This window comes from Cryptomeria japonica, chromosome 5, assembly GCF_030272615.1.
Source record: "Cryptomeria japonica chromosome 5, Sugi_1.0, whole genome shotgun sequence".
Lineage (NCBI taxonomy): Eukaryota > Viridiplantae > Streptophyta > Pinopsida > Cupressales > Cupressaceae > Cryptomeria > Cryptomeria japonica.
The window spans coordinates 437,019,144-437,031,455 of NC_081409.1; the positions used below are offsets into that span (position 1 = coordinate 437,019,144).

A 12,312-nucleotide genomic window follows, 5' to 3' on the forward strand; every position below is an offset into this window, starting at 1 on the left:
TTAGTTGCAATGCAATTATGTTGTAACAAAGTTAACCAGTGCAGGGAAGTGCAGTGATGGGGAGTTCATATTAAGCAGTATATTATAGGTGCAAAGAGCAGCAGAGTATATTTTTCAAAACGAAAATGACCAGAGCAAGAGTTGTTGATAGATATATTGTTACCAGGGGTGTAATGCCGGAATGGGGAAGGTGGAGGAAGAGAAGCCTACAATGTGAGTGCATGTAGCGAACAACAAGGCATGGATGAGTAGGGGAAATGGCACCTGCAAGAAAACAATTGATGTTATGAAACCAAATGTATACAAGTAACGAGGAGAGTGGAGAAACCCAAAAATAAAAGGGTGGAGTGGTAGCAGTTTGGTGGAGTGACATACCTGATGCTGTAGGATATTGGAGTTGTTGGTGGGGAGGCGATGCAGATATCTGAATGGAGAGAGCAGTCAATCTGTTTTCCTCTTTTTTCCTCATAGCTGTATAAGCATTGCTTTGTAATTTTGAATATCTTTCAAAACTGAAAGGTGGCTCTATTCTTAGATCATGAAGAGACTTCACTCGTGACAGTGCAGTGAAGGTCAACCCTTGTTTTTCAGCCTTGCCAATGTCGACTGTTGCTTTGTCCAAAGTGAGGCCTTGGGATTTGTGAATAGTAAGGCCCAAGCCATTGCAAGGGGGAGCTGGGTGTGGCTACCTTGAGTGATAGGTGGTATAGGGACAAATTTTAGGTTTGCATTGTCCCAATGAGGGCCAGAATAATTTTTGAATTCAACGACCACATACTTTGGCAAGTCAGGAGGTCTAGAATCTGTATCATAGATAATGGATCTGATTTGTCCTAATGATCCATTGACCAAACCAGCTTGTATCCATAGATTAGCAATCAAGATAACTTGTTCATTAAGGGAGAGGAGCAATTCTGAAGGAAGTTGCTCATCATTATTATATTCAAGGTTTGTTTGCCTTGAATTTTGGGCGAGACATCTTGCAACAGGTAAGTGTAATTGTTTTAACATTTTAGTATTGTGGTGTTTGACAGATGCATTTGTTGCAAACAAATGAATTGAATTGTCAAAGTGCTTGTTATGATCTATAAGTAGTTTGGAAGAGGATCGAGACATAAGAGCTTCCCAATCTGTTTGGAGTGGATTGGCATTTCTAATGTTTTGCAAGATTGCACGAAATTGTTGTTGGATGTTTGAGGCACCTTGTTGTCGGAAACTTGTATCTAAGGTAACAATAGTTTGAAAGGAGCGCCATAATGCAAGGGCTGTAGAATGCGAGGCATACAAAGGCTTGTCCGTCACTGGAGGTAGTTGGTCGAGGTTGCCTACATGGATGATTGACAGACCTCCAAATGGTTCGTGTTGCTGGCGAGGGAATGCCTGACGTAATCTGTTGTCAATTTTCAAAAGCAATTTAGGACCCAAAAAGCTCATCTCATCAATCAGTATATATTGTAAGTGTTTGTATTGTTCTTGGAAGAGCATCAAAGACTGTCTTGTTAAAGGTTGCATATCTCTAAGGGGGATGCGCAGGGTAGCATGAATAGTTGTTGCTTGGATATTATATGCAGAAACGTCGGTTGGGGCAAGTACAAGCAAAGGATTGAGCTGTATATTTGTGGAAAGGTTAAGTCTATTTCTAATGCATTGTATCAAATATGATTTACCAGTGCCTGCAGTGCCTTGTATAAGCATATGGAGTGGAGGCGGGGTTCCAAGAGATGCATAATGGGCAAGAATGAGTTCAAGTGCAATTTTTTGTTTTGATGCTAAGGGGAACGAAGTAGTGGGAGGAGAAGCTGGTTGGAGAATGCTAGGCTAGCAATTTATTTTATTAGTGGAAATGAAGGTAACAACAGTATGATGAAGTGGATCAGTGGGATGAGGGGCATGCCAATGAAAGTTAATATCATAATCGCGTCTACCCAGCATTTGGAGATCATTTACATTGATTTTGTTTGAAGCACCCATTTGGGAAAGGTATTCCCATTCATATTGGTCTTCATTGTGTGAATATAAGAAAGTATCACCATCAGAGTCGATGTCATTTTCAGTTCTGCATTCATGTTCTATTCCATAAATATGCCAACGTGTGTAACCATGTATGTACAATAGCTTCCAATTTGCAATGATTTGAGCAGGTGATGTACCTATATCTGTTGGAATATTGCGAAATGGTTTGTACAAGAGAAGCTCACTCCAACAGTAGGCTTCAAAGTTGTCATCAACCTCAGGTGGAGAGGTTTTAAAATGCGGGTAGACATTGACAATTGCTTGTTTTTGGAGTTTTTGCCATTGATGCTTTTTCTGTTGGCTATTGTATGAAAATTGTTATGCTGATTGTATCAGCGAGATGCTTTCCAATTCAATAGGTCTTTCCATATAAGCAGAAATATAAGATTTGGAAAGTTCAGCATTGTCATTTTGTTCAGCAATTCGATGGAGGGCCTTCCTGCTGACATTAAGGGAGACAAAATGTTGGCTACAACTTATCAATGGGAGTTTTTGCAACATATGGCAAGTTTCTTGTGCGCTGATGTCACGATCAGCAACTATCCCCATCATGAATTTTTGGTATGTTAGCAAGATGGTATCTTGCGTATTAGTTGTAGCAACTATTTTCTTTAGGATGTCAACATAGCCTACTGACTTTTGTTCTGTTTTTGCAGCATATTTAGAGATATATTGTATGACAGCCATTTTGGAACAAATGGGCTGGCAATCAATATTTGCACGCCATATTGCAAGCATGTTTGGATTGTGAATGTTCAAACGACTGTCATTTCTTGCTGGTTCATATGATGGGTTGTTGGCAGTATCAACAATTAGTGTTGAAAAATCTTGCTCGGGCCAAGGTGCTTTGTAGCGACAATGGAGGGTTGAGCCTTTTTTTTTTAAGCAAGTGTGGGCAGAACATTTTGTATGTCGTTGAACAACATTGACGAGTTCCTCATAGTCAGAGAGAGGGTCGGTAGATAGAATTTGGTTTGTATTAGCCATGCAGGGATCAAAGAGTGAAGCAGTGTGCAGTCTGTTGGATTGGCCAATTTGGTTGCGAGGATTCCATGCTGTGACATACCTATCAAAAAAGGACTTAGCTGATTGGACAGCTTCATGGTTAGACCAGTCTATTTTGTCCATATCAGGAGCATTTGGTAACCACAAGAAGCCATGTATATGTGCGGACCCACGATGTTGCCATTCGTACATGTACCAATGGTCTTTAGCTTTGAAAAGCTTGTCAATAATCTCCTCACGGAATATTGTCAATCTAAAATGCAAAAACAATGCTGTGACGTGTGGATTGTGGACAATGTTTTGTATAAATTGCTTCTTCATGGATTGGAATTCTGGAGACAAGTTAGGTGGAAACAATTTATGTAGTTCTGGCCATTTGGTATCAGCTGCACTTAATGTGAAGAATAATGTAGGTGTTCCCAATTGGTGTATCATTGTAGTGAGATCCTTGCGTGATCTTTTCCAATAAGCTCTTGTACCTTGCAAAGAAGCTGCAAAACGCATTAATTGGTTTGGCAATTGATCGAATGGTGTGGACTGGAGCTGTTCACGCAAAGCTTGTAAAGTAGTTGGGATGGAGTTTTCTAAGTTGGTGCGTAGGAAAACTGAAGCTGTTTGTTGGGAACGGTGTCTCATAAGTAGATTGTAAAGATAATATCTGAACCTAACATGCTATCCAAACCTTTGGTCATGATATCTTATCAAGTGCAAAGCATATTCATGCAAGTGGACATGTTTTGTCCTTGGTTGGAGTGGCAGTGCGGATCCGCTTGGGAACAATGTTGGGAAAGCCATAGTAAACAAGCCTTCAGTGTTGTATTCATTAATGGGTGACGAACTTATTTCAGGCCAAGGTGCAACATTTTGATCATCCGTATGAAGGTGTAATATCTTTTTAATGGCATCTAGTTCAGGGGCTGAACATGGCAGTTTTGGGATGAATGATGATGTGGTCTGCAATTCAACTTCATCATCATTAGAGAGTCGCTCTTGTGTTGGCGAAGGTGGTTGCAAATCAAAGGAATTTGGAAGGCCATGCAAGAATTCAGATATATCGGTAGATGTTTCTGGCAATAAATCAATAGTTGCATCATCAATGATAACATCACTGTAGTATTGGTCATGTTGAATTTTGTAATGCAATGCGTCCATAACATGGAACTTGTTGACATAACAGTCATATTGTTTTCCTTCAAGATTTTTCCTTCGAATAATCACAACTTCCAAATGTTGGAATTTGCGGGGCAAAGTAGTTGCTATTTCTGAAATGTCTTGTGGGAAATTAATGGTGTGCACTGTATATTTGTATTGACCACCTCTGGCATGGCTTACTTGCAAAACAGGAGCAATCCTTGCTATAAGCATCTGTTCTACTTGTGAGAGCCATTTTAAAACCAAGGGTTGTTCGCCAGGGTCCATATTGTTTGCAATAGAGAATCTGTTGACACCCTTTTCATTATAACATCTTGTGCAAATGATAGCAGGTTGAGTTAATTTGACATGCATACCAACATACTTCTCTTTGCAGATTGTACATATCTGTAGATGCGACAAGTTGTCAATCCTTGCTCGGAAAGAAGCTAGTGCAGTTGTAAATGCAGAAGATTTGAGATTTTCTGAGATTGGTGTCGTTGTAGCATTAGATGTAGCATTTGTTTGCTGATTAATTGGCAACGGTTGCATGTGGGGTTGGTTGGATTGTGCAGCTGATTGGGTGGGTTGACCTGAATGTGGCTGGAGCACAGTTGATGGATGGGGTTTAGAAGAGGGCAGCGGTATGTGAGGGATGGGGATGGCTGAAGAGCGAGATGCAACCAGGATTGGCAACGGTTGCAAAACATTGGTATCAATGTTACGATGAAGGCGTTTGTTTCACCGCCTTAATGAAATTTCTTCTTTATGTTTTGCATAGTAGATCTTATTTTGTTCTTTCTTCCTAGCTCTTTGCAAATCTGACATTTGTGGAGCAAGTGCGCTGGAGATCTGAGAGAAATACAAGAATAGTGGTTTGTTAGAATGAGAAGGTATAACACGAAAAGAACAAGTGGAGGTGTATTAATTGTGTGGCACAAATGGTTGGGAGCACATGTATGCGGAAAGAATGCGAAATGGAATGCAGGGCTTTCAATCGGTAGAACCCTAGGCACCTTCCAATGGTTCTCCACCCTCCTGCGTCGATTGAAGGCATAGGCAATTTGATTGTAGGGATAGCCAAGTGCGAAGGGTAGTATTGTGGTGAAGAGTGAGTGTGAGAGGGTGTGGATGGGTGTGGCTATATATGTATATGAATAGGAGCGGCATAGAGGGGTGCATGTAAATGGTGGAGTGTATTTGTGGAATGGTAGATATTGATTGTGTTACAGATGTGTATATGTAGACAGGCAAGTATGTTAAAGCATATATATATATATATGCATATATTCATATGTTTATATACAAAGATAGATATAGACATAAATATATATATATATATATATATCTATGTGTATGTGTTTGTGTGTGTGTGAGTGTGCGCATGTGTGGGTCTGGTTGTATGTGTGTATGTGTGTGTGTGTGTGTGTATGCAAAGAGATAGATATATATGTACAATGGGCTTTTTTGAAAGAAGGTAGAATAAGTGCAGTTTAGGATGTCAATTTGATGTGATTTGACCACTAAATGTTTCAAGAAGGCAACCAATTCAAGATGTATATAAAGAAAGATAAACAATGAGGGATTTTTTATTTATTTTTGGTAAAACACTTATTGCAGATGTTGATTTGTTAAGGAAACACAAATAACAATGTAGAAGTGTCATGAAGTATGCTTTCAAGGTAGTATATAATGAAAGTGCATGATGGTAGGAGCATGTGTTGGTATATGCATGAAAGGCAGTGAAAATGGTTTAGCCGGTAGAACCCCAGTTCCCTTGCAATGGTTCTCCACCCTCCTTCGCCGGCTAAGTGTGAAGGGGATTGCAGCATATGTATGTATATAAATCTATATGCAGCAAAAAACAATATATAGCCACGTGTGAATATGGAAATACATAGAGGGTGGAGCATTTCTATGTAAACAGATACACATAGAGGCATATATACCTGCATATATATATATATATATATATATATATATATGGATATACAGACACATATATGCAGTTGAAAGCAGTATATACTTACATATGTGCATATGCACACATTTATGTAGGGAAACATATACACACGTATATATATATATATATATATATATATATATATATATATATATATATGCACACATGCATATATACCGAGATGAAGACAAACACTTATGCAGAGAAAGACATACATATATGTATACGTATAAGTAGATATGTATATATATGTAGATGTTAAAGTATATATGTATATGGATATATACATATGTATATATACAAACAAAGACATAGGTATATATATGTGTGTGTGTACGTGTGTGTGTGTGTGTGTGTGTGTGTGTGTATTGTGCACGTGTGTGGGTGTACATCTGTTTTGGTGTCCTTGTGTGTGGGTAAAATTGTATATAGTTAGATGTGTGTATATGCAAATACATAGATAGAGGATCATACATACGCATATGTATACACAAACATGTATACATACCTGCATAGATATAAATATAGATAGGTAAAGAGGCAAATAGTCCATATATGTAGTGTAGGATAGTCTATAGGTGTAGATGTGTATATGTAGATAGGCAAGTATGTTAAAGCACATATGTATATGGATATATACATATGTATATATAGAAACACATATGCACACATAGACATATATATATGTATATTAATATATATATATTTGTGTGTATGTGTGTGTGGGTGTGGCTGTATGTATGTGCGTATGTCTGTGTATACAAAGGGATACATATATATGTACAATGATGTTTATTAGAAGAAGGTAGAATAAGTGTAGTTTAGGATGTCAATCTCATGTGATTTGATTACTAAATGTTTGAAGCGGGCAACCAATGCAAGATTTATACAAAGAAAGATAAATAACAAGGAAATTTTTTTTGTTTTGGCAAAACACTTATTGTAAATGTTGATTTGTTAAGGAAACACGAATAATAATGTAGAAGCGGCATGAAGGATGCTTGCAAGGTAGTATATAACAAAAGTGCACGATGGTAGGAAACATGTGTTGTCATATCCATGAAAGGTAGTGAAAATGGTGCAGCCGGTAGAACCCCAATTCCCTTCCAATGGTTCTCCACCCTCCTCTATTGGCTGAAGGCAAAGGGGATTGCAAGATATGCATGTATATAAATATATATGCAGCAAACAAAAATATATAGGCATATGTGTGAATATGGAAATACATAGAGAGCGCAGCATCTGTATGCAAGTGCATACACACAAAGGCATATATACCTGCATATATATATATATGTGTGTGTGTGTGTGTGTGTGTGTGTGTGTGTGTGTGTGTGTGTGTGTGTGTGTGTGTGTGTGTGTGTGTGTGTGTGTGTGTGTGTGTGTGTGTGTGTGTGGATATACATACACATATATGTAGTCGAAACCAGGATATACTTACATATGTATATAAACATATATGTAGCAAACAAAAATATATAGGCATATGTGTGAATATGGAAACACACAGAGAGTGTAGTATCTCTATGTAAATGCATACACACAAAGGCATACATACATACATACATACATACATACATACATACATACATACATACATACATACATACATACATACATACATATATATATATATATATATATATATATATATATATATATATATATATATATATATATGGATATACAGACGAATAATAATGTAGAAGCGGCATGAAGGATGCTTGCAAGGTAGTATATAACAAAAGTGCATGATGGTAGGAAACATGTGTTGTCATATCCATGAAAGGTAGTGAAAACGGTGCAGCCGGTAGAACCCCAATTCCCTTCCAATGGTTCTCCACCCTCCTCCGCCGGCTGAAGGCAAAGGGGATTGCAAGATATGCATGTATATAAATATATATGCAGCAAACAAAAATATATAGGCATATGTGTGAATATGGAAATACACAGAGAGTGCAGCATCTCTATGCAAGTGCATACACATAGAGGCATATATACCTGCATATATATATATATATATATATATATATATATATATATATATATATACACATATATGTAGTCGAAACCAGGATATGCTTACATATGTATATAAATATATATGTAGCAAACAAAAATATATGTGTGAATATGGAAACACACAAAGAGTGTAGCATCACTATGTAAATGCATACACACAAAGGCATATATATATAGACAGACAGATATATGCAGTCCAAAGGAGGATATACTTACATATGTGCATATGCATACATTTATGGAGAGAAACATATATATATATATATATATATATATATATATATATATATATATATATATATATATATATATATATATATATATATATGCACAGATGTATATATACTGAGATGAACATAGATACCTATCTAGAGGAAGAGATACATATATGTATATGTATAAGCACATATAGATATATACTCAGGTGTTAAAGTATATATGTATATGGATATATACATATGTATATAAATAAACACAGATATAGACATATATGTGTGTGTGTGTGTGTATACAAAGAGATAGATATATATGTAGAATGGTATTTTTGTGAAGAAGGTAGAAGAGGTAGAGTTTAGGATCCAAGATTTATATAAAGAAAGAAAAAAAACATGGAATTATTTTCTTGTTTTGGCAAAATACATAACATAGATGTTGATTTGTTAAGGAAATGTAAATAACAATGCAGAACTCCAATAAAGTATGCTTGAAAGGCAGTATAAAACAAAAGTGTATGATGGGAAAACATGTGGTGTTATATGCATGAAAGGCAGCAAAGATGGTTGAGGCGAGAGAATCCCAGTTGCTATGTAGTGGTTCTCCACCGTCCTTTGTTGGCTGAACATGAAGGGGAGTGCAACATATGTATGTGTATAAATATATTGTGGCAAAAAGCAATGCATAGTCATATGTGTGGGTATGGAAACACATAGGCAGTCGAGCATCTCTATGTAAATGTATATGCATATATACTGAGATGAACATCCATATATAAATGTGTGTTTGTGCATATGTAAATAGAATAATATAATGATATAAAGATTCATATGAAGCAGGTAGCAGTGTCATGGGTTGGAGTTTAATTCTGTTATGCAAATGTGGAATGGAGAGATACGTATGTGTAGTTCAGAGCAGTACAAACTTACATAGGTGCATATGTAGACCCTTATGTAGGGCAAGACATACATTTATGTATATGTATATGCACATGTGCATATATAGGCAGATGCATAACCATATGTGTGTGTGTGTGTGTGTGTGTGTGTGTGTGTGTGTGTGTTAATGCAAATACATAAATGGAAACAAATAAACATTAATTTGAAGTAGGGAATGCAGACATGATTTGAACTTAAATTATGTTATGTAAATGTGAAACAACTGATAAGAGAACGTACATAGAATTGCAATTTGAATAGAAAAGAAAATTCATAGACATGTACATTGCGATCAAAAGTGTGGAGATGTGTTTATGTATACAAAACGCTGAAATATAAAGGCATCATATGTTTGTAGTGTTTTTATGAATAAAAGGAGGCATAGTAATTCACATCCTTCATTGGCAGAAAAACATATTAGTTAAATGATTGAACAAGCCATCTCAAAATGGAAAACAACAAAACAATAATATACGGTTATATGTAGCGGTTCAATGTTTGAAATGACTGCAAGCAACTATGGCCGAACAAAACATTGTGAAATTGTGTCTGAATGTCAAAAAGACGAGATTTGTATAGTGTATGCAAAGGTAGAGCAGGCTTCTTTTTTTGGTCGCTAACAGGATAGAGTCATGTGGCTGCATGCATTTGGGCAATTTCTGCAAGCAGGTAGGTGGACTCAGCTTTGAAATCGAGTCTTTGCATTTTGTCGATTGTGACTTTGATCCTACGCTCAGAGTTGAATGTGTCAGTAGACACTAAAGCTGTAAAGGTATAGTGCTTGAACATAGCTTTTTTGAGTATGATGTGAGGTGTTTTTTCTGTTGTCAAGTCATATTGTAACATGTATAGTTCCTTTGCAAACAGAGAGAAGAGTTCTGTGCCAACGTTGTCAAATGCATTAGCCCAAACAATGCCTGTATGATCTTGCAGTTTCATCTGGAGGAGGTATTTGTAGTTACATTCAGGGAATTGTGTTTGACACCTAGGGCAGGACCACAAATTCTCAGCTAATTTAGCACTTTTTTTTTTACATTCTTTTCCGTTGAATTGTAATGGGCAAGCTGTATAGTAAAAGGGGTCTTCCTTTATGAAGTGCAACACAGCTGTAATAGTAGTCTCAATGGCTTTAGGCATAACACTAAGGCGCTGCAGGATGGATGCAATTGACATTCTTTGATACTAGTTATTTTTGCAATGGAGAGCCGAAGGATGTGGATCAAGGCTTTGTTGGATAGGGCCTCTTAAACGGAGGGGCTCTGCTTCAGGAATAGAAGGGTTGATTTCAAAAGCTGTGGACGCTGATGCATTTATGACTTTTCCGTTGAAATAACCAACCCTTGCATTTTGAACAACAAGGATGACAAATGTTCCAGATGTATGCATATTCTTCAAGTCATTGCCTAGTTGTTCTGAGGATGGGCCCCAAAGGTTAACATCTATTGTCAAAGTTGACATATCATTTATTTTTACTATTCTCTTGTTTACAACACAGCGATCCTTTCTACGAATTACAGAGATCTCTCCGACATTGACAACAACACCAATAACATCAATCAAAGTATTGTTGGTAGTGGTGAGAAGTTCATCAATAGGGGTGAAGCGGGTTTTTTTATCAGGCCCAACAACATCAAGGGCACAACGCTTCAAAACTGAAGTTTCAGTCAAGATAATCTCAAGCTGGCTGTTAAGTTTATTGTACACCTTGTTTGCATCTTTCACTGTACCTTTGGACATAACATATGAAGCTCCTTGCTCGATTCGATGATAGTGTAATTCAGCAATTTTGTCAAAGGAAGTGATTCTAATTTCACAACCCTCTTCGTCTATAATATCAAAACTAAAAACTTGGCCATTGCATTTTGGCGTGTTATATTTATGCATCTTCCTCTTATTTGTTACGCAGCCTTTTATGGTCCAATTGTTTTGGTAAGGGTTCAAGCTTTTAATAGGGCTGATATTTTCAGAAGGACCATTTTGTGGGGAAGGCAAATCTGCACCGAATTTAAGAGCACGTTTAGTGGGTGGCGGGGTTTCTCGGCCCAACATTTGCTCTTCCTGTTCCTTGAAGAGGTATCGAGGTTTGCCAAGCAAATGGCAATCCGTTTTTTTCACATCAAGAGTGAATACAATGATGGCCCTGTAAAAGTGAGAAGGAGGTATGCTCAACTGTGGGATATATGTTTGTAAATAGCATAGAAAGAGGTTCACATAAATGAGGGGGGAACACATTATAGAAGGTACCTTGTGTTCCAAATGTATCGACAAGTATATTTCATCAACAAAAGAACAGAGCCTATTTTCAACATCTCTACATGCAACAAGTCAGCATACTTGGTTGGCAAAATGGCCACTTGCATATATGTGCCATCTGACAAGACAAGTTTGTATCTGTCATTGTCATTTGGATCACCAACCATTTTTTCAAATGATAGAAGCTGCAGTAATGGTGGAGGGATATCATCTCCAACATTGATAGATCGGATTGCATATGGGGTAAGCTCAAGGGGATCGGCAGGTCCCTACAAGGAGAGGAGAACAAGGTTGTTTTTTTAGAGGAAGGAAGCTTGATAGTAGCAATGCAGACACAATAAAAGAAAAGTATGCTTGGCAAGATATATATATATATATATATATATATATATATTCAATTTGTTGACATACTATATATTTATTCATGCAACAAGTTAACAGAATGGCAGTCGTATAAGAAGGGAGCAGAGCAGTTTTAATTAAAAGGATGTGTCATTCTATATTTCTATAAGACAATGTGTTTGAGTTTTTTTTTTTTTTCTTCTTTTGGTCAATGGATGGATAGAATATATGCACAGAATGTGAAACATGGGAACGATGACAACTAAATGGACGAAATGAGACATGCAGACAAACGATGTTTTTTTGTGTAGGGGAAACATCGAAAAGAATGCTCATATCTTTAGATGTGCGACAACATAGAATGGATTATCTTACCGTAGCATCTGGGGGAGGCTGTTCTAGTGGACCAACAGAGCAAGTAGAAGATGACAT

The 12,312-nt window shown here is 37.0% G+C and overlaps 2 protein-coding genes across 2 annotated transcripts; both read right to left on the reverse strand.

The window, feature by feature from the left end:
* Positions 1 to 2,331: 2,331 nt before the first annotated feature.
* On the reverse strand, positions 2,332 to 3,654 carry LOC131061102 (uncharacterized). The gene has a single exon (XM_057994617.2). The coding sequence runs from the start codon at positions 3,652 to 3,654 to the stop codon at positions 2,332 to 2,334; it is 1,323 nt and encodes a 440-aa protein (XP_057850600.2).
* A 6,813-nt stretch (positions 3,655 to 10,467) lies between these two features.
* Positions 10,468 to 12,312, reverse strand: LOC131061122 (replication protein A 70 kDa DNA-binding subunit A-like). Its single transcript, XM_057994633.2, has 3 exons — positions 12,256 to 12,312; positions 11,620 to 11,807; positions 10,468 to 11,425 (listed from the first exon to the last, which is right to left on the reverse strand). Exons 1-3 carry the CDS (start codon positions 12,310 to 12,312, stop codon positions 10,468 to 10,470), a joined length of 1,203 nt encoding a protein of 400 aa, XP_057850616.2.

Bases quoted from the DNA above. Each gene is read 5' to 3' on its own strand.
- LOC131061102 (XM_057994617.2), bottom strand. From the start codon at position 3,654: ATGAGACACCGTTCCCAACAAACAGCTTCAGTTTTCCTACGCACCAAC.
- LOC131061122 (XM_057994633.2), bottom strand. From the start codon at position 12,312: ATGTCATCTTCTACTTGCTCTGTTGGTCCACTAGAACAGCCTCCCCCA. The intron at 11,808-12,255 runs GTAAGATAATCC...CTCTCCTTGTAG, and splicing joins AGCCTCCCCCAGATGCTACG to GGACCTGCCGATCCCCTTGA. The intron at 11,426-11,619 runs GTATGCTGACTT...TCACTTTTACAG, and splicing joins GTGGCCATTTTGCCAACCAA to GGCCATCATTGTATTCACTC.